General features: G+C 44.5%; 1 protein-coding gene across 12 annotated transcripts in view; it reads left to right on the forward strand.

Annotated features, from left to right (window-relative positions):
* The window catches only part of LOC142557859 (transmembrane protein adipocyte-associated 1 homolog), a 210,713-nt gene that overhangs the window by 141,147 nt on the left and 46,511 nt on the right, over positions 1-23,055 (forward strand). For all 12 annotated transcript variants that reach the window (XM_075670074.1, XM_075670070.1, XM_075670072.1 and 9 more), the window contains one exon: positions 22,471-22,573. In XM_075670074.1, the coding sequence (XP_075526189.1) occupies positions 22,471-22,573 (103 nt within the window). The remainder of the gene's footprint in view (positions 1-22,470; positions 22,574-23,055) is intronic.

Below are 23,055 nucleotides of genomic sequence, written 5' to 3' on the forward strand. Positions count from 1 at the left end.
ACCGACTTGGTCATTACCAGCAAGACAAAACTAGGCCTATTATTGTAAAATATGCAAGATTTAAAGATAAATCAAGAATTCTTGCAGTGGCTTCTAAGCTCAAGGGCACGAATTATTCGATTCGCGAGGACTACTCAGCCAGAGTTCGACAGGTGCGAAGGAAACTTTATCGTCATGGACAACAGAGCGGCAGATCATTTAAACTTCGCTTTGACAAGCTGCTGCTTGATGGCAAGCAATTCACGTGCAATGCTGAATCTGATTGTATAGTTGAACTGAGGGCATAGCGGTCACTGCGTCTCTCCAGGCATGCGCATCCCTCTTCTCCCCCCCAGACCTGCCTTTCCTCGATTACTGTCCCTGTTTATCAGAATGTCCGTCTTGCTCGCAAACCTGCCTAAGAAAGATGCTCTAAAATCTATCCTGAAAGACAACAATACCGACCTCGCTATACTTACGGAATCTTGGCTGCATCCAAATATTGCTGACCACGAGCTACTAAATGATAGCCAAACATACGCTGTTCACAGGCTTGACAGGTTGGGGCGCAGGGGAGGTGGCATTTTGATTTTTGTGAAAGAAAGTGTTCCTTCGTATGTCACCAAATTGAGCTGTCAACATGAAATTTTGTGTGTAAATATATCACTTCGGTCAAGTATGACTGTGATTATTGCTTGTTATCGTGCTCCTGACTGTGATGTTTCTTTCAACCATGAACTAAATTCTGTACTAGCGAATCTCTACTCACGCTTCCCGTCTGCGAATTTTATGCTCTTTGGCGATTTTAATTTTCTGGACATTAACTGGGCAAACCTAGAGATTTTCTTGACACAATCCTTACCTGCAATTTTACTCACATTGTTAATATGGCAACCCGTGGGGAGAACATTCTAGACCTTGTCCTTGTTTCTAACCCCAAAATAACATCGCTGTCATCCGTTGCTGGTCTAAGCAACCACAAATTACTGCTGTTTAATCTCTGTGTCCCAGTTACTTTCAGACAGTCCTCGACCAAATACATTAGGGACTACAACAAAGCAGATTTTAGCAAAATTAACACTGAACTGAACACTTTATCAAATTTTTTTCGTGAGACTGCTCCTTCTCGTACAGTAGATGAAAACTGGTTATTTAAGAAAAAATTATGGCTTGTTGAGAGACATGTACCTCTTGTTCGCATTTGTGGTGATTTAGGGAAACCCTGGTTTTCTAACACACTTCGGAGGCTGTCGGGAAGGAAAAAACGTCTGTTTCGTGATGAGAAACGCTCTAAATCTTGTTCAAAGTGGGACAAGTACTTCAAATGCCTGCGCAAACACACTATCACTTTGAGACAATCCAAAAAGAAGTTCTTCCACCACGATTTGCCTAACATCATACGTGTCAACCCCCCAAAATTTTGGAATATTCTAAAACCAATCACTAGCTCCAATAACATTTCCTTGACTTATCCTGACGGTTCAAACGTGCCGCTTGATCAGTGGTCATACGTAATGAACTCATATTTTTCTTCTGTTTTCACTCGTGAGCCTGCACTGAAGGACTTTGATTTGCCCAGCCACAGTTTTCCCCTCATGTTTCCCATTACGATTAATTCTCAAGGCATTATGAAACTTATTGATAACCTAAAGATTTCAAGTGCCCCTGGGCCAGATAACATCACTGCTAAGATACTAAAAGGTACGAAAGCAATTTGCAGTCTAATATTACAAATAATTTTTACCCAGTCCATTACTGATAGTTCACTTCCAAATGACTGGAAGATTAGTAAAGTGGTACCGGTATATAAGTCAGGCAGCCACTCTGATCCTTCCAACTATCGCCCCATTTCCCTAATGAGTATTCCCTGTAAACTCCTAGAACATATAATATATTCGTAAATAGCATGTCATCTCGGTGATCATTCCTTTTTTTTGCACAATCAGCACGGTTTCCAGCCTGGTTTGTCATGCGTTACATAGCTTTTTGAATTTATTACTGAACTTCACCTGGACTTAGACTCATCACTTCAAACTGATGTCATATATCTAGACTTCGCCAAAGCATTTGACTGTGTTCCCCATCAGCGGCTTTTGGCCAAACTTTCATGCCTCGGTCTCGACCCTCTCGCACTGTCATAGATCCGTTGCTTCCTTACTAATCGATTCCAGTACACAGCTATCAGAAATCATTGCTCAACCACTGCTAGCATCATCTCCGGAGTACCGCAGGGGTCCGTCCTCGGTCCCCTTCTCTTTCTCATCTTCATAAACGACCTTCCCAATGGCATATCATCCAATATCCGACTTTTTGCAGATGACTGCGTAATCTACCGTCGCATTACAGACCCAGCCGACCATGCAGTGCTCCAAAAAGACTTACGTTCATTAGAAACCTGGTGTTCCAACTCTTTAATGAAACTTAACATCTCCAAATGTAAAGTTATGCATGTATCCCGTAAACACTCTAACAAGAATCACCCGTACTTTTTAAACTCGACAGCCCTATCCACCGTTGAATCGTATCGTTATCTCGGCATCACTATTAATAGGAAGTTGAGCTGGTCTGACCATATAACAAAATTGGCTACCGACACTAATAAATCACTTGGTTACGTCATACGTACCCTTGCGCTGTGCCCTTCATCCACAAGAAAACTAGCTTATAAAACTTTTATTCAAAGTAAACTTGAATACGCCTCAGCTATTTGGAGCCCGCACCAAGCTTACTTAATACATTAGAATCGATACAAAATCGTGCCGCTAGATTCATCACTTCCAGGTACAGCTGTGAGGAAAGTGTCAGTGCGATCAAATCATCTCTAGGACTCGAACCATTGGTGTTGCTTCGGAAAATTGCAAAACTGTGCCTTTTCCAGCGACTTTATTATAACTTCCCCGAACTGCATGGAAGGCTTCTAATCCCGCCAACCCGTACATCTCGTTGCCTTTTTAACTCTTGCAGCATCCAGTGCTTGCATGGTTCAACTTTTTCCTTTAATCAATCGTTTCTGCCTAGCACCATTATAGAGTGGAACAATTTACCAGATAGAATTGTCAATGAGCGCAACCCCGTTATTTTCAAGCAGCTGCTTACTGATCACCTTAAACCCTAACCTTATAATGACCGTACTGTGCCTTCATTCTTTTGCGATTGCCATCTCACATTGTGACTGTTCTGCTGATTTGTATTTGCATTCTATTCAGTGTGCCTCTTGGCTTTTTTTTTTTCTTTAAATGCGAATCCACGGGCTGAGTCTTGTAAGAAATTGTAACCATATCTTTGTTTCTATCCTTATCTTCTGTAACCCCCCCTTATGTAATACCCCAACAGGGGTCCTTAAGGAAAAATAAATGATGATGATGATGATGATGATGATGACGATTATCCGATTGTGGTTTTGGCACATAGAGCCCCGTAATCCAGTTCAAGTTTAATGCTTCTGCCAAGATGCTATGTGCCATGCGAGGTAATGACATTGCTCAATCCTCTCGGAGGTTATGAAATATGGCGCACAACAACGCCTCAAGCAAACACCTCTTCCTTTGTGTTTTATGTACTACGCAGACAAATGGCAGTGGTGCACGCAGAATAACATTTAAGATCAACTCGCCACTCTTGTGCTGGACAAAATGTTGAAAAAGTTCAGCATTTGCTATTCGCATCACCGCTAATTATCGTCAATCAAAGCAAACAGCACAGAAAGCTTCGCTTACATTGATTTCCACAGTTTATGGGATCTGCATAATTTTTAAAACCGGCAATGCTATAAGTAGATTCGAGTGTACTTCTTTCTGTCTAATTAAAACATTTGGATGTTTGTCCGCTCTGCTTTTTTTTTGTGCAACCCACTTACAGTTACAGTTATAACAATGGGTGTTCCTTGGCACGTGAATATTGTTATAAGTGGGTTCGACTGTACTGTTCTTTCATGATTAAGCTTCATGTCCTATTATTTGCACCAGTAGTAAGTGTTATTAAGGTTAACATTCAAAAGTTCTTAATCCTCTCAACAAACAATCTCATGTTACAAAAGGCTGTCGTCTGCAAATAATTGGATTTGGAGTGGCCCTTCAATAATGTTAACAGTATCATTAATGTAAAGCAGGAACAGGAGCTGCCTGAGTTCACTAGCTTTTGGTACCTGTGCAGTAGCTAGCAAATGGCGTCGTCAGCGACCATTAATGGAAACAGATTGGACACTGTCACATATTTCAGTGCTTTAGAAAGAGACTGAACACAGTGCAAGCATATTCAAAAACATGTATCTGAAGAAAAGGTTCTAACTAAGAAGAATGAACACTAAAGTATTCTCAAACACCATAAATTCTATACACACACGAAGAACTCCCAGGACAAGCTATATACATAGCAAACGAGACCATAACTATATACTGTTCTTCAATTCGACTAAACAAGTAGCCACTAAAAATCGAACATTCTGACCATCACCAGTAGTCGTGAACACCGGCCTGGCATTGCACAAGATGCCGGCCTTTGCGGTTCTGGCGCCCCTGGGGGCAATGGCCTCTATTGTAACTGATAGGGTTTGGCTCTCTGCCAAGACCAGCGTGGCACAGGACGCAGTCTTGGCCCATCAGGTATCATGCTGCTGACCTGGCCAGGCATTTTCCCTCATGGCACTGGACAGTGGTCAGTGACAGAATCATGGGGCTAGACCAGGCCCGCAAAGCAAGGCTACGGCAACATAGCCGTGGCCTTGCTCAGGATTCGGATCCGCTGCCAGCCATCTCCAGGTTGTCCCTTCTATCCGGGTCCTCGAAGCTGCTCCTTCCCGTCTTTAAAGCACAGCTGGAGATACGTCTGCCCTATTCCGAGTCCACGTTCGAAATGCCCTGCTCAGCCACCTTTGCCTTCTTTTTATTCCTCCTCTCTCGAACTTCACGCATCACATGTCCCAGTTCATCTCCTTTTTCTTTTCTTTTAGTAAACACTCCCAACTTCGTTTTGCCGACCGGCGTCATCGTCTTTTTCACATGTACCTTCACACCTTTTTTGCTGCGTGTGTTCAGCCTTCCCACTTCTGACACAGTTTGCTATATAGACAGAAATCCAGTTTATTATTAAAGAGCGGAGGCCAGTGTACTTTAGCTAAAGCATTAACTTGTGGTGTAAAACAAATTCAAAAGCTTTTTGAAAGTGCAAGAAAATTGTCAGTTTTTCCATATTTTTTGAGAACTGGTACAAAACTTGGAATTACTGTGGTTAGTTGTGCAACTGTAGAAAAGCCTTTCCTGAAACCATGCTGAAAAGAGGAAAGAATTTATTGTCTGTCAAAAACTTGGTTATGTAATTATCAACAATATGTTCAAGTAGTTTACAGCAGGAAAAGAGCTGTACCTTGTCGCCTTTCTTTTTGTGTGTTGGCACAACACATTCCACCCGCCAGTCAGCCGGTAGATCTTTAGATGATATGGACACACTAAAAAGAACTGGAGCAAGGATTTCAGCGTAGTAGCGAAGGAACGTGTTTGGAAGGTTATCCGGTCCAGGTGGTGCTTTAGTTTTTAGGTTAAAGGGGCCCCGAACCAATTTTTATTAAAAAGGAGAGATGCATTTGAACTTAAAATAGGCTATTTTAAAAATACTTTGCCCCAAAAAACACTTCAATTCATTCAGCATGAGCAGAGTTATTGGCAGTCAAACATCTTTGGTGTGCTCCCGTTCCTTCTTCAATGCCTTACACTGCGAGCGCTACGGCGGAGTGAGGCGTGCCCACAACACTCTGCCTTCTAAATGTCACCATGGCACGCATTTCAATTTGGCTTTTGGATGTTAACATGGATGCCACTACATCCGATTTTGGTGCCTACGTCGCGCTAAACGTGCTAAACGTAAGCCAAATGCAGTTGTCCTTAGCGAGCCGCAGTGCGCTTAGCCAGTGGAATCATGGTGGCACACACTGGCAGCCGTGGTTTCAGCGCTACGTAGAAGACTGCAACTACGTGCAACTGTAGTGTGCATGTGCAGTGTTTTCTTTGTGCATGACAGGGCTTGAGTGCTTGCTCCCGTGTATATGCTACAGTCTGATCATGCTACCTGGTACGGACCGACTTTGTCCTTCACCAGCTTGACCGACGGATAGTAGCCACATCCAACTTGTGCATCTTTGAAGCATTATCAATTAGTCTGCCAAGGCATCTAACCAGGAGCGGCCAGGAGTGAGTGTGCATTGGCAAACATGCGTGTTGTCTGACCTTAAGTTTCGCGTTGTTCGAGGCTGGTTGAGCGTTCAAAACTAGTCTAAATTAACGAGACCTGCCGGGTACGACACTGATAAGGAGGGTGGCCAAAGTTTAATTCCTGTGGGGGCAGCCATGGCTGAGTGTACGAGTGGACGATGGTCGGCTTCTTCCAGAAGTAAGTAATTATTATCGAAATTCGAAAGCACATTTTCGCTTACTTCAGCCTATTTTTCTAACTTTGTCTATAAATATACACAGTGACAGTAGGAAGAGGCACACTAATCCAAATGCCCTTCTTGATTGATGTCAGCTATTGGCCAATAGAAGTGGCGTATGGGAATACACTTTATTATGAAATGAAGGCTCCAGAAGGGTATGAGGAGCGGGCTTCTGTAGAAAAGAGGGCATTTGAGAAAAAGGTGACTTAGTGCTCAACTTGCGAGCTCCACGCGCCGTGCACGACAGCAAAAATTGGCTGAGAGGTTCCCAGCAGCATATGCTATCACAGACTTTTTTTTCACCGCACTCAAGGGGCGGTTCAGGACCCCTTTATGGAGCATCAAAACAAGACCTGGCAGTAATATAATCTCCAAATCGTCAGAACAGGATACAAGGTTATGACAAATTAAGGAACAAAAAAGGCACTGTGAAAATATACATTAATATGCTCTGCAATGGCAGCTTTGTCAACGATTTGCATACCATTCTGTTTTGGCAATAGTCTTTTTCTTCTGACTCAAGAAGGCCCAGGACATTTGGGAAAAATCTTGCGAAAAATTCGACAGGGCATGTTGAAAATACAATCAAACCCAGATATATCGAACTCGATGGGGTTCGCGAAATGGTTCAATATATTGATAATTCGAAATATAATATATGCCTGTCTTAAGCTTATCTGAACCTTCCGCACATCTCAGACAACGGACGTCTCCTGATGAGTCGTGGTCTCATAGTCTGGCTTCAAATCGAGGTTCACACTCTAGTCTGGTATGCCACCGGTGCTTCTCAATACAGGTACAGTTGTTTACATTGAATTATCCTGTATATGGAACAATTTCTGAACACGGTATAGTTGCAATGAGTATATACGTATATCAAAAATTACGCTTACATGGAACAAAAATAGCAGCGACTCCCGATATATCGAACATCAAGTGGCAAAAAAGTGCCCCCGGAAGTTTGCTTTCCCTCATGGCAGTGGGGAAACCCGAAGGCGCGGCTCCATCCACCCGCTCTGCCTACCGTGACGGCGCCGTATTGTGTGAGCCATCGACACCCCCCTGCAGAAAATGATCCTCGCCCGCCCGCCCGTAGCGCTTGCTCAGACAGCCAATCAGACGCTCTTGTGCCCTCGTTGTGCAAGACGGTGGAAGTGCGAGTAGTCTCGCTGCTTTCCTGGTTCATTGTGTTTGCGCCTTGCATAACACGAAGCAACGAAATTTGCCTTTGGCTGTGAAGCTCGAAAACTTGAATCGAGTCAAATGCGGTGAATAGTCGGATGTCGCCGCAGCGTGCAAGATTCCAAGGAGCACTCTCAGCACGATCTTGAAGGAAGAATAAGGGGTAGCTTAGGGCTTCAAGCAAACAAACTCGCGACCCGGTACCTGTGGCACCCGACGCATATGCACGATGACGTTGAGGTGGCTATGTGCAAGTTATTCATCCAAAATTGCTTCAGACGTGCCGGCTTCCACGTGCCCGGTGGTGACTGAAAATTTTGATGAGTGCGATGAAGCTGTTGGCGAGGTCACCAAAGTTGGGAATGAGATGTCAGAATTTCCTGAAGCCGTTCACGGATCAACGGTCGACTAGTTTGTGAGTGCGGATGATGGCATCGCGACCACGTCAGAGCCCGAAAATGAAGACTACAATGCCGACATCGTCCCGAGCACAAGTGATAGTGGGCGCAATGAAGAAAGCAACAATGATCCTTTCCCGACATCATCCAAAGTGATTGGTGTACTCGCACTAGTGTGATGAAAATCTGGCAACACCTGCTTTTTTACTTGCAGAAGTGAACCACGGTGGTCTGTGATGGATTGTGCAATGAAGAACAGTGGCATTGGCTTTTCCGCAGAAATGTGCCACATTTGTTGTGGCATGATAAATTACACGGAAAAAAAACGGCTTCAGTATTGGCTCATCTTTTTCGTAGGGAAATGGGCCACATTGTTTGTGTGTGCCGTACTGTGTGATTAGCAATGCATCTCGTTTGAGAAAATGTGTATGCATATTGCGTGTTTCATGATCAGTCATGGGCCATGGACAGAACTTCAGGGCTTGTCATTTTTGTACTGGTGAGAATGAGATGTGATGATTGGTGAGTACATGTACCGTATCTACTCGCATAATGATCACACTTTTTTTTTTGTTAGAAAAATTGCCGCAAATTCAGGGGTGTGATCATTGTGCAGGTTAAATTTCCTGCGAAAAGAAAAAACTTTTTTTCATCCCGCATTTTCTGCGGGATGACTACAAGTCAACAAACAGGTGGCTGCTGCTGTAACAGTGCGGGACACCAAAACAAAAATGGCGGCCGGCGGAGCAAGCCAAACGCGCCGATCGCATTTTTTTTTTCTTTTTGCGAGTACATTATGCGCATTGAAATGGTTTCTTCCATATCAGTAATGAATAATATCTTTAATATCGGCAAGTCTGCGGCAATAACGTAGCCATGTTCCACTTTTAGGGGACAGAAACAGAGATGGGAGTGCTTAGATGCCAGTGACATAGAAACACATGGCAGGTATGCTGCGGAAACTGGGGCATTTGTCTTCACTACTGTCCTAATATGGCATGTTTCCGCTAAGGGTGGGCGAATATCTTAGCTGTGTTACAAGCGTCGGTATATGAATAGGGTACACTTCTAATGCATCAGTGTAAACGTGGCTACTATCGTTGCCGCTAGCAATTTGTTGCATGCCCACGAGTGCAAACGAGAAGAATCGAAAGGTGCCTTTTTTGTTGTTGTTGTTAACCACGACCATTATAAAGCCTACAAATAATACAGCCAAGGCAAGTTTGGTTGTAGCTTCTTTTTTTTTCGTGAAAGTGTGGAAAGTGATGACAGGAATAAAATGGGGCATCTGCTTAAGAATGTTTGGTGCGTGCAGACCGCTTGGTATATCTTGAAGAGTTGTTCGCGTAACATTCGACAGCATTTGACAGATGGTAAGTGCGATCATCATTAGTTAAACTTGGCACACGACATATTGCTGCGGCAAGTTCGGGGTGCGATCATTACATGGGAAAGAAAAATAATAGAACTTTCACGCCAAAATTCAGTCAGTGCCATCTGGCTGTGTGCAGAAAAAAAATTATTTGTTTGAGCATATTCATCGGCTGAAAGGTACAACTGTAAATGAGCTCCCAGAATGTTTTAACGCGACAGCGTTAAGGAGCTCGTGTCACAGAAAAGCCGGTGTCGTCGGCGTCCGCGGCGTTGGCCGTGAGCGATAAATCCCGGCAGGCACTTCATGACTAAAAAACAACTTGCAAGATGGGCTGGGTGGGAATCGAACCAGGGTCTCCGGAGTGTGAGACGGAGACTCTACCACTCAGCCACGAGTTCCATGCTTCAAAGCGGTGCAAAAGCGCCTCTAGTGAATGCGGTGATGCCTTAGAAACGAGCCGTAGAAAGTTATACTGCGGTGTATATCGGTAATTATGAACATGTAACTTACAGAAGTTGCAGTTACACGAGTAGGGAAGTGCGTTTCCGCTACATTTCTTTAGCGCTTTCTGCACACGCAGAGCCATCTTGCGGCAAACACAGAAGATCCCCTCCTCTCAATGTACGGTGCTGCCCCGACAGGTGGCGCGTCATGCGCGCATTGGGGTTGTGCGAGGACAGGTGCAAGGCGCATCGCGTCCCGGACTCCCTCTCCCCTGACGACGTTTCTCCGTGCTCCCACACGGGTTGGAGAATCAAGCGTCCTTCCATTCTTTAGATCACTATCTCTCTATCTCTCTGCCCGTGCCGATCACGACGTTTGGCTGGCGTGCGTCGTTTCCCCGGGGCTCCGAGACACAGAGTTCTTTGGTTCGTTCCGCTTGCTCAGACGCACGTTTCGTTGCCGCGCCGAACGCTCCGTTGCTCGACGCTCACCGCGTCCGATGCGGGGCGCCTCGTAAGTGATCGCTGCGCTGTAGCCCATTGTCTTACACCCCTTGGCGGGTCGACGGGAACGCTGTCGCTTTCTACTCTTGAAGGCGAAGCTTAAGCGTCCTCCAATTTTTTACCACTGCTGAAGCTGCATGTATACATTTCACCGTGGGAAATACACAAACGGCAACCCACTAAAATTACTATATGTGATTGCCGATCTCTTGTGTCTTAAGCGAAATAGTGAACTTGCTTGTTTTTCTTTTAATACTTACCTTAACGACACAAACTTCATGCTGTGATGATGCACATAAACATACAAAACTGGGTCTTCTAAAGTTCCAAGCATCAAAGGGAGGCAGCATTAGAGGCATTAGAGGCATCAGACACAGTGAAGCTACCATGCAACGAATTTTGTATTAATGTATGCTTTTGCTTTGTGCATTCACATGACGATGACTAATAATTAAAATTAAGTTATGGCATTTCACATTCTAAGCTGCACAGTGGCTTATGAAGGATGCTGTAAGGGAGGGCTCTGGAATAATTTGGCCACCTAGGGTTGCTTACCATGCACGTACAGCACGGTAACGGGGGTTTTTGTATTCCACCCCCATTAGAATTTAGGCACCCCCACTGGGCATGGCTCCACTGAGAGCGACAGTGACAGGTACATATGTATACGAAGTTCATTTTGCCAACTTTTAAAAATGCTGTGTAAGGAGACACAAATGAAGTACCTTCAAGTCAATGGAATCCACATTTTTTCTCCAAAGACTGGTCATTCAAGTGCATTGTCGTTTCAGTATCATGAAAATGTGCATCAGCCACGGTAAAATGTTCGCTTTCAAAGAGTAATAAAATTTTTCTGGCTGTTTGATCTATGGAAGAGGCATTCTAGCGTTTTTATGAAATCACCATTATGCTGACATAATGGAACCGTGCACTTGGCAACAACCATTTGTTGTGCTGATAAAACAAAGACGGTTGGTTTCTGAGAAGAATTATAGGCTTCGTCACTTCAAAAAACAGCAATATGCTGAAATTACGATATCGGCAATTTAGATACAAGGAGTGCTCTTATTCAGGGAGAACCAGCTGGATTAAAGTTTCTTGCCAGGCAGTGCCTACTTGGAATGTGCAGCAGATGTGAGGGGTACTCGCAGTAACATCACGCAGTTTGCACACAAGGAGATGTCTATTTGTCGAGATTGTGAAAAGCAGGAACAATTTGATTTACTTCTCTGTGGCCGTGTCGTATGAACAAAAGCTTACTTATTCATTTGCATGTCATAAGTCGCTCGTGCTACGGAGTGGTCTGCTAATCACAACTCTAATCCTAAAAGCTCGCATCACGGAAATGAAAGATCGCGGTGTGCTTGTTGTGGGGGGGGTGGGGGTATTAAAAATAAGGTGAAAATTGACGCAGTGCCGCCATCACTGCACTTCTACTGCGAATCATGCATGAATGTGCCAGGCCTCTTTTACACTGTTTAAACATTGATTGTCATACAATCGTCCCTTGCCGTCGATGTCCCGATTAGTGACTCCCAACGCTACGGCTGCCAAACATAAAGAAATCAAGAGGGCAGTCCCGGCTTTTCAGTAAATGCCCCATGTCCTGACTTGATCCACCAAGTGTCCCGACTGTTGCGTTTCTTTTTTTCTACTGGCTGACAATAAATAAACCAGATTTCTTTTTTATAATGCCTGGCAGCCTGCCTGCACATTTTTCTTGTTTCTGTTCCGTTGCATTGTGATAAACAAAAAGGCTGTTTTGTTGTTCTAATTCTGCTTTAAACCCCAACTGTCTATAGTAACCATGTCCGTATTGGTAGCTGCATTAGTCACGCAACTACATCAATTTTCTTGTAAAATGTAGCATAGTATGAATTTAGAAAATGTCGAATTTTGTTGCATATACTGACTGGTGGCTCCTGGCACTGACAAAGTTGGTCATCGTCAGCCGCCCCGCCATCCTCTCCTCAACCCCCAGCCCCCTCCTGACTTTGACCACTCGAGAGTTGGCAGCCCTACACTGCACAGATGCTGTTAGATTGCAAAGCGAGTTTCAGCTTGTAGAATATCGGAGTCCATTAACATGTGACCTTAGCGAGAACAAACACATTCAGCGCAGAATGAAATGCATGGCATATGCAAGCCTTGTGTGCCGCTGCTGCAGTGGCCTTTCTGCAGTGTTTTGTTAAATCCGAACTGTGATGTAAAATTCCATCCAAAAAGGGGGGATTGGCGTTTGACTCATTTTAGCCACCCACAGGAACCTAAATTGTCATTCACTGTGGGGGTTCCACTCTGCGTGCGGCTAGAGCTGAAGGCGAGCTCCGGATCTACCCCCACGCAGTCACTTTGTGTTACTCCCCAACCCGTAGCGCAGGAATTGCGGCTATGTCGAGTTCGAACGAATAAGGCAACCAGCGGCATCAACTGTAAGAATGTTTATTGCTACCGGCAATAAAGAACACTGGCAGAGGGACATCCTCTCTGTAATAGTAATAAATAGGCTGGCCTCGTTGCCCGGGATAGTCCGGCAAACCAGGTCACTCACGGGTTGCGGCAGGTACTCCAGGCCGGCAGGTTAGGGGTCCGGCGTCAGAGAGAGAGGGTCTCCCACGGTCGTGCTGTTTTGTACCTTTTTACCTGGGTGAGGGGAATGTCCTCCTTGCCCGTCTGCTATCTGCCCGCGAGTCGGGGAGGAAGGGTGCGCTCGTGTCACGAGAGCGAGGGAGAATCGGGAGAGGGCGTAGTACGCCTCTCCCGTGTCTATGCCGGCTCTCGACGCGACGACGCGGGGAAAGATGGGCACGCGTGCTCCCCACATCACAAAACGCCTGGTCTATAACGCCAAACCTGGCAGCACAGCTCATCTCCAGTTAAGACATCCCATGCTCAGAGCTACTCAGTCAAAAGATTAAGTGTCATCCATTCTTTCTTGTGGAACGTGTTTAGAACTGGGAGGTCAGTTGCCTTCTTCTTGAAGCAAAGTGGCAGTCTGCTCTTGCCACAAACGATCGGCCACAGTTTGCATGGTTGAGCCATCCAGGTGAGCAACTAGCAAAATGGAGACACACGCCGTACTTTTTCTTCCATGACATGTACTGCCCATTAGATTCAGCATCTTGTTTGATAGCATCTGCTAAAATAGTACCTTTTCAAGTCCATTGGCATTAATGTTTCTGACAGTGCAAGAAGTGACCTGGTACCCATTACAAGTGCACTTGCAGGAATGCGGCACAGTGTTCAATATATTGAATGTGGCAATGAAGAGGAGCAGAAATGATAGTTGGGCAAGTTGGTACGTGTGTCCCCCTTCACTGTGTCCTTGTCAATTGTGTGCGCTAAATATTTCACTATCAATGAACAGGAGTTTGATTAACGCATAGTATAACGCTATACTTTCGCATGGAATTTCCAAGGGGATGTTACAACTGTTACAACACTTCGATATAAACAATAATTCGGCATACTCAGGTCCAAATGCGAGGATGTTTTGAATGTACCAGTTTTTGAATAAGCAATGTTCGAGCATATTTAACAATGTAAGTGGAGGCACTTTTTTTTCTTTCGTTGTGATATTTCTTGTTATCCAGGTGTTCTATTTTCTTCTTTTCTTGATTTTATTTTGTACGAAACTATCAAGACAGTAAGTACACATTTCTTTAAACAATCCCAAGCATTATTTAAATCTCAGCCTTGAAAGCTACTTAGCTTAAGTTGTAGGTAGTCCAGGCCACACTCGTCTCTGGCTCAAGAGAAATTATATACAGAAACTAGTCCTGTACATGTAACAGAAAAAAAGTTACTGATTACAATTACAATTACTTCTTTGAATAATGTAATCTACTTTATATACATGCATAATGGCTGCACCAGTGTAAATGCTGCACCCAAAACATTTTTTAAAAAAATCCCCCCAAAAATATACCCTATTTACTCGCACAATGATTGCACTTTTTTGTCACATAAATTGACACAAATTCAGGGGTGCTATCATTACGCACGTTAAATTTCCTACTAAAAGAAATATTTTCCTTTTTCATCCTGCATTTGCTGCGGGATGACAAGCAGGCGGCTGCCGCTGTCAGTGTGGGACACCAAAACAAAAATGGCGGCTGGCGGAGCAAGCCGAATGCTATGGTGTATGGAATGGGGCAGTGTGTCGTCCACGACCACGACCTACTGTATAAGGGGCGACCTGCGCGTGCGGCGCTCCGCCAGCGCCGCTGATTTGCTTTTGCTTGTGTGGCTTTTTTTAGTTTCCCAAACCGCCGCCGCGAACAGTGGCGCTAGTGCTCACCCCCACCTACCCCAACCCCGCGGCCGGCCGCACGCACGGGCAGCAAGCAGCGAGAGCACGGAAGGACGCAAACGCACGCGCGCGAAACAATCGATTAGCTGAGTGCTTGGTGATCTGTTGGTGTCGCTAGATCTTGATTACCAAATTCTATTTCAGTGACACTGATTCTCAGCCCCGTGGGCGCCGGCTTTCGCGTTTGCGGCTTCTTCATGCACGATGGTTTACTTCTGCATACCGTTGTGAAAGTCAAGCGGCCGAGCATCAAGAGGAATTTCATTTCATGAGTTCCCCGTGACCGATGTTAGAAACCAATGGTTGAAACCTGAACAACAACAACAAAAAAATGGCTGGGGCTTAGCTAAGGTTAAGCCTGGATATCTCTAAGCGAAAAGGTTCGGTGATGCTTATGGTTTAGCTTATAGTTATGCTTTATGATTTAGCCCATGATTATTCTTACGGTTTAGCTTATGGTTATGCTTCATGATTTCGCCTATGGATATGCTTACGGTTTAACTTATGGATATGCTTATGGTTTAAGTTATGGATATGGCTTACGGTTTAGCTTATGCTTTATGATTTAGCCTATGGTTATATATGCTTATGGTTTCACTTATGGATATGCTTTGGTAAGCTTATGGTTATGCTATACGTGTGCCTTGTGTAGTGATGCAAATTGCTTATGAATGATATATACCATAAGTTGTGCAGGATTATTAATCTTCTTTATTCATCGCTGTTGGGCACATTGTCTTGCGATTTCTACAGCCATAAACACAGAGCTCTGTATCGGTAGTGTCACTCTCTTCTCCTTCCATGTTGAATGCGCACGCCTGTTCTCCGGCAAGCGGTTATATAGTCTGCCTCCGCGATAAACACGCGCTTGCGGCGAACGTCAAACGACGACGCATAGCGACCTGCGACCTGCAAAGCTTGCAAAGTGCAAACGTGCAAACGTGCAAAGCTTCTACGTCTCAAGTTCATATTCCAGTTTTTAAATAATGAAGTAAACGGAAATAGTCGACGACTCCTATCATTCTCAGACACCAGGCCCACTAGAACAATACATAGTAGACACTTGAAAGAGTATAGATTCCACAATGATGCATTTAAGTTCTCATTTTTCCCACGGACAATAACAGAATGGAATGCACTACCTAAACACGTCATTGGTAGTAGTTCATCTAATATGTTTTTCTCAAGACTAACCAATTATATTTCTCTACCGCCTTAGCTTGAAAAATTAAATGTATGTATCGGTGTTTTCCATGTCAGTAATAGTTCGTGGCAAGTTTTCTTTCTTTTAAATATGTTTATAGTGCTATTAATACCTTTGTGTATACGAATTGCATACATTGACATCACTTGCAGGAAAGTATCTGTACTGCCCTTTATTCTTTGTCCAAAATATTTGGAATTGCTATTAACAGAAATTGTTAACCATGTTTGATACCACTTTCACAGTTGTATTTGTGTCCCAACCCTGCTACAGCCTTATATATAAGGCTAGCAGTACGTATTAAATAAATAAATAAGTAAATAAATGGCTAACAAAGATACTACAAGTTACAATGGGATATTTTCGATGAGCCGCTTGAATGCAAGTGGATCGATGATAGTAGCAGCTTTGGTGGGCAGGCCATTCCAGTCTCGTGTTGTGTGCAAAAAAAAAATGATTGCTGAAAAGTCAGGGTATGGGCTTGTGGGGGATATACTGTGTTAGAGTGACTTGTGCGGGCAGTGCAATGTGCTCTTTTCATGTACGGGTTGTCTAAAGGCAAAGAATGGAAAAATGTACGAGAAAGTGTAAGACATACAGCTTCAGGCTAGAGAGGGTAAACCTTTTTGATCTTTTAATGCTGAGATGCTTGAATTGCACGAATAATTTGACAGGATAAATCTCTGCACGGTTCTGAACCAACTTGAGGGCATTAATAAGGTCATTGTGATGGGGATCAAAAATAGCATGGGCATACTCCAGCTTGGGCTGCACAAAAGTTAGAAAAAAGCAAGTTGTTTAATAGAGGGAGGAGCAAGGAAAAGGTTATAGTATAGATAACCTAGACTAAGATTACCAGAATTTATTATGTGGTTAACCTGACAGGTCCAAGTTAAGTCACGCGAGATATACACACCAAGATATTTGAATGAATCGGTTGTTGCAATCTGCATGTTATTGATGCTATAATTAGGCATATCGTAATTATGACGACGATGAATAGACATCAACACCATTTTAGATACGTTTAATGACATTAGCCAAGTGTAACACCAGTTTTGTATGCGCGATAGGTCATTTTGTAACGCGAAGTGGTTGATGGGGTTAGTAATTGCTCAGTAAACCGCAGTCATCTGCAAAGAGTCAGATATGAGAAGAAATATTACAAGGCAGGTCATTGATGTATAATAAAAAAAGGAGGGGATCAAGTATGGTACCTTGAGGTATGCCTGAAAGCATGGGTGTCAAGGATGAAGATTGTGAGTTAGCATGTACGAACTACCGATGGTTAGTTAAAAACCTTCGAATCCAGCTTAGAACACACGGATGGACGTTAAGACAGGATGACCTTATTAAGAGAAGACCATGTAGGACCCTATTGAATGCTTTTTCGAAATCTAAAAATATTGCTTCAGTCGGGATACAGTCGACTCCCGTTAATACGAAGTTCACGGGGACCGCAAAAAACTTCGAATTAAACGAACTTCCAATTAAGCACAAAACACAAAAAACAGCACTTTATTTGTGGCGAAATCGAGTATTTTCTCTAAGAAAAATAGTCGGTCATCTTGCTTTGCTTCTTCTTGCCGAATCGCGTTGCTGAAAGCAAGTTCTGCAGGCTGTAGATGTGGCGGAACGCTTCTTCCGCGTTACCTTCAGCGGCAAAGAAGCGCTCCGCAAGAGCAAGGCCCGCAGCTACATCGGCAGCCTTAAGTTGCGGCTCGCCTTCAACGTCATCGTCGCTTTCCTGGGTCGCTTCCTGGGGCCGAATATATTATCTCTACAATTTCGCTATCCGGCAGCGCACCGCACGTTTCGACCGCCTTGTCTATGGCGACGTAATCTTCAAAATTGACGTCCCTGAGAGTATCACCAAAATCAGTGCCGTCAAGCTCGCTTGTTGACGCTTCCTCCGCTGAAATTTCAGAGGCATCCTCCGAAGAAGCTGCCACAAAACCGCAAGCCCTGAAGCAGTTTGCGATTGTTTCTTGCTTCACACAATCCCATGCTCGCGCCAACATGTGGATGGCACTAAGCAGGCTCACCTCGTACTTTGTGGAGCTATCCATACACAAAATCATGCGCTCGAGGAGGTGCCGCCTGTACAGGACTTTAACATTCTTGACGATGCCTTGGTCCATTGGCTGCAAAACAGCCGTTGTGTTTGCAGGCAAAAATGCGAGGCGTATTGCACTCAAGGCTGGCACATTCACGTGAGCACTGCAGTGATCGACAAGGAACAACACCTTGCGGTTCGAAGCAGCAAACTTGCGGTCCAATTTGCTTATCCAGCTCTTGAAGATTTTAGCCGTCATCCACGCTTTTTTGTTCGCCTCATAGTCCACAGGCAGCGTCTTCACGCCTTTAAAACATCTCGGCTTCGCGGCTTTCCCGATCACAAGTAACCGACATCGTTCCGTGCCAGTCATGTTTGCCACGATCAGCACCGACACTCTCTCCTTGCTGCGTTTGCCCCCAGCACAGTCGTCGTCCTTGAATGTCAGGGTCTTCTCTGGTAGAAGCCGATAGAAGAGTGCAGTCTCATCTGCATTGAAGATGTCTTCCGGTCTGTATTCGGCGAGATATTCACGCAGCTTTCCGTCCTTCCACGTGGTGCATGTTTCCTGGTTAACGGACGCCTTTTCACCACACACGCTCTTGAAAACCAGGTCATGGCGATCTTTAAAGCGTGTCAGCCATCCATTTGACGAAACGAAGTCATCGATCCCCAACACTGCTGCAAGCGTTCGGGCTTTCATCGCAACGATGTCTCCGCCGAGAGGAAGTTTGTTGCTCCTGGCGTCCCTAATCCAAACCAGCAGAGCCTTCTCCAACTCTGGGTAAGTACCGGTGCGCATTCGCTTCCGAGAAGTCTTGAACTTGTCGTTCTCAAATGCATCCATTATTGTCCACTTTTTCTTGATGTAGTTAGAGAGCGTGTTCGGCTTGATCCCGTACTTCCGCGCTATGTCTTGTTAAGGCGGAACCGCATGGCGCGATTTCAGGCGCGATTGACGCGCGGATGGTGGGACGCGCGCGTCATTTTGACGCGTGCCCAGCATGATCCGTCACGAAATCGCGCCGCCGCGTGCTGCTGCTCGGAGGAGAAAAAATCGCGTCGCGCGGCGCGTCCACCAATCAGAGTTCAAGTAAGTCACGTGGCATTTGGTCACGTGGCATTTTGGTTCTTTTTTTGCCATCAGATGGCCCTGGTCTCTGTGCATCTCGACGGAACCTCCTTGGCAGATTTTTTTTTTTTCGCGGCAGAACTGGCGCGCGCGTCAAGGAAAACGTGTGCTACCGTGATTTCGTTCGAGCATCGTGTTGGTTCGCGCATCGTGTTCACCTAAAATGAACAAAGCAACCTTCAACGAGGCCCTAATTGCTAAAGTGGAGAAGCGTCGCGTCTCATCGCTAATACTGGCAAGACAATTTGCTAATAATATTACCAGTGTATGGTGCTCGCTCTCTTCTCAAACAGGCAGGCCGCACCCACAAGTACTTCCTGACCCACATTTTTTCTTGCTTCAGTATCAGCATCCCCCTTAATAGTAGCAATCGCCTCTTCTGCTCGGTAGTAAGCGGCCGACCCTCCTTTTTACTTCTCAGCATGCGGAAGGTACATAGTCGCAGTTTCGCACACGATTTTGCTGGTTGAAATTAAGCTTGATAAATACACTTCGGAAAGAAATGTCGCTGTATAATCCCACTCAGATTATTTTTATTGTAGTGTTCTGTAAGTTTAAGGGCATATTATATATGCGGTAACAGAGACAATACATGTCGTTGAGAGTTATGTTGTCTGGCAACCCGGAAAACGCGGCGCGAAAGCGCCGCTCCTTTTTTTTCGTACGGGTGCTCGCGCGTCGGCGGCAACGCGGGAGTTTGCCGCCCGTCGCGTTTTTCGCGAGCGAAAAACGCGCCATGCGGTTCCAGCTTTAGGCGGCACCTCCCTTCTCAACTTCCTTCAAAACCTCGACTTTCGTTGCCAGGTCAAGCGTGCGATAATAGCCACGGTTTGCCATGGCTATAAACTGCGCGACTAGGTACAGTCAATTCCGAATCACTCGTGGAACAACCTAGCCTACGAGCTTTCCGCACAAAGGCGCTCGACCAGCGCACGCTGCAAGACTAATCTCGCACAATCTCGCCACTGCCAGTATGCAGCGCTGCGTGCACCTATGGCACCCGCGTGGCCTCCGGCGGGAGCCGCTTCGCCTCCCGCCAGAGTTGATCGCGAAGGCCACGGCAGCCGTAGCAATGAATAATCGCGCCGCTCCAAGAAGGAGGGCGTTGCGGGCGGCTGCGGTGGCGATGACAGCAACGCGGAGCACGGAGCTGTTGCAACACTTGAAAAATTGCACATTCTACCAAAGAATGACGGTCACCTCGAGGATCCCGGCTGAAAATTAACTTCCAATTAAACAATATTACTGGATGAGGACTTCGAATTATCGAGCGATTTCTTCTATAGGATTACATGCAAAACTGACGGGACCAGCACTTCACTTCTAATTAACCGAAAATTCCAATTAAGCGGCTTCGAATTATCGGGAGTCGACTGTATTACGATCTAGGTTTAAATGTAACTTGTGCAAGAAAAGAGCAAGTTGGGTGTCACAGGAATAATTTTTGCAGAAACCATGTTGACTTGGGGTGAAAAAAATTGACAAATGTTAGGAAGTTCGCACTATGCGAGTATAATATATGTTTAATTATTTTACAAGAGACGCTTGTTATGGAAATAGGGCGGTAATTACTCATGATCGGCTTCCTTTCTTAAAAACTGGGATGACCTTGCCCACCTGCCAGTCATTTTATATTGATTATCTGTCCTCCCTACTGTAATGCCCAATGGGCGAAGTAGGTATGTAAATAAATAAACAAAATAAAAATGTGGAATTGAAGTGCTGTTAAGCAATTCCTGGAATGTGAGTGATAAAAACAGGCTACACACATGTTTAGTATTTTTTAGCACATAGGCATTGATACAGTCTACTGCCGTGGATGACAAGTTCTTCAATTAGGTATTCAATTACTTTGACAATGCTGATGGGATTGAATGTGATATTTTGCATGAGCAGATATGCGAATTATGGTGGTTCGGGTAGGCAGTCGAGTAAATCAATAGTAAAAACCGAACTAAACATGTTAAGAAGATCTGCAACCTCTGTCTCTGTTATCGGAAGTCTGGACCTATTGTTAAGTGAAATCTTATTCCAGTGATTAGGATTAATAGTTTTCCAAAATCGCTTCGGGTTAGTTTGTAGCATAGTTGGTAAAGTGGTAGAAAGAAACTTGTGTTTAGTTTGAGAGTTTAACTTGTCATATTCTTCCTCGACTGCGTAATACTTCTGCTATGTGGAAGAAAAATTTGATCGTTTGGTTGATCGAAACTTACACGATACTTACACAATACTTACGGTTTGCCAAATTTCCGAAGAAAATAATTTGCCCATTGGGGTGTTTGCTAGTAATCTGGAGGAGTGCATCGTTAAGTTTATGTGCTAATTTTGGGTTACTGTTAGGAGTCCTGTAGTAGACACCAAGCACAACGGTCTTCGGTGGGGCGCTGCATTTTAACCATAAAATTTCTAGGTCCGAGGTAATGTTAACCAATAAACATGGAATACTTTTGTTAATAGTCTAAAGGTCTAAATAAAGTAAAAGTATAAATAAGAACACTTGCCCCGCGTATGCCTGACGATCATTACGGTAAACGTCAAAATTCGGTAAGTCATCCAAAACCTCATTATCTGTGATGTCACTTGCTAGCCACGTTTCAGTTAAGATTAGTATGTTGCTACCAGAAGACGAGAGGAGATTAGACAAGGCTTTGCGCTTGAGAAAGAAACTGTGTACACTGGTGTAGATTATGGAAAAGGAAAAAAATAACTCGACGGTTAGTCCGCAGCTGCTTATGCGTGTTCCGACAGCGAAACAATTCCTAGGCGATTTCTTTGACTGACAGTGTTTTTGCTCAAAGATGGGCCGTTTAGGTCCCATGTGCAGCATTTTTTATTGGATGGCAAAAGGTGCAGACTCGGTCCTGGCAAAAGCCACAAGGTGCTTTCGTGCATTTCGAACTGGTCGAGAAAAATCTTCACCAATACTGAAACCTGTGTTTTTAGCTGTGCTGCCTGTTATAGCTTGTTTTGTCAAAAATCTAGGATTAAAGAGGATGGATCACAAACCATCCAGGCTCAGTTACCACTTGCTGCACATCATGGTTAACATTTTTTTCAAGCAAATGAACTGGCGTCGGCACCTTGATCTGTATTTGAGAATGGAAGATTCCACTTAACTGCAGGCAAATTGAAATCGCCAACAAAAAAGCATTTACAAGAAAATACTGCCAAGCGATGGCATATATCATGCAAAAATCGAGGCGCTGGTTCCAGAGCGTGATAATCCGCAGACAACAAAAACACACATCCTGAGCAGAATAACATAAAAGTATAGCTTTCATGGTTATCTACCTGATTTCACAGAGTTGCTCAGGTGCCATGTTTTATCAAAATAGCAACACCGCCACCCTGATACTACAAGGTGGATTCATCAATACTCCCTTATAATTATGGAGTGTATGAATGTGCACTGGCTTTATCAAGGCCACAATTTGTTGTTTGCTTACCACATATCCTTGCAGCCAAGCAGAGCTTCTATTGGTACGCCCTGTTCCTTGCTGTGCTCAACCTGACCCAGGCAGCAGGCTCGGGCCTCTACTACTATGACATCCGTGAAGGTGTCTGGTAAGCATCTTACTGCATACAAAGAACGAATGGTGGAGATGACTGTCTTTTGTCCAGCACTCACGACTTTGAAAGCAGCTTTCCTGCATTTCACTGATGTCTTGCTGTGACTGCTACCTTGCAGAATTTGCAGCTAAGCAGTGCTCAAAACTTGAGGTGGCCTGATTTCTAGCACCGCACTAAGCACCGCTAAGATCCTGAGAAATGATTGTCAGAAGGAAATCTGACTGCAAAAACCCTCTTGGATGAGTGATTTTCTTACTTGAACCCTAATAGAAAGCTTGAAATTGGGTCACCTTGAAAAGTGTTGACTTGCAGCCTTGTCAGTAAGGCATACTTAAAATTGACAACAAGCACGAGCATGTGGACACACACAATTTGGCACTTCTAAGCACCATAGCCATATATACTGACCTTTACAGGTAACGCACCATTGGGATGAACATGCTAGCATGGTTTTGAGCACTCTCATAGGTAGCTAT

This window comes from Dermacentor variabilis, chromosome 9, assembly GCF_050947875.1.
Source record: "Dermacentor variabilis isolate Ectoservices chromosome 9, ASM5094787v1, whole genome shotgun sequence".
Classification (NCBI taxonomy): domain Eukaryota; kingdom Metazoa; phylum Arthropoda; class Arachnida; order Ixodida; family Ixodidae; genus Dermacentor; species Dermacentor variabilis.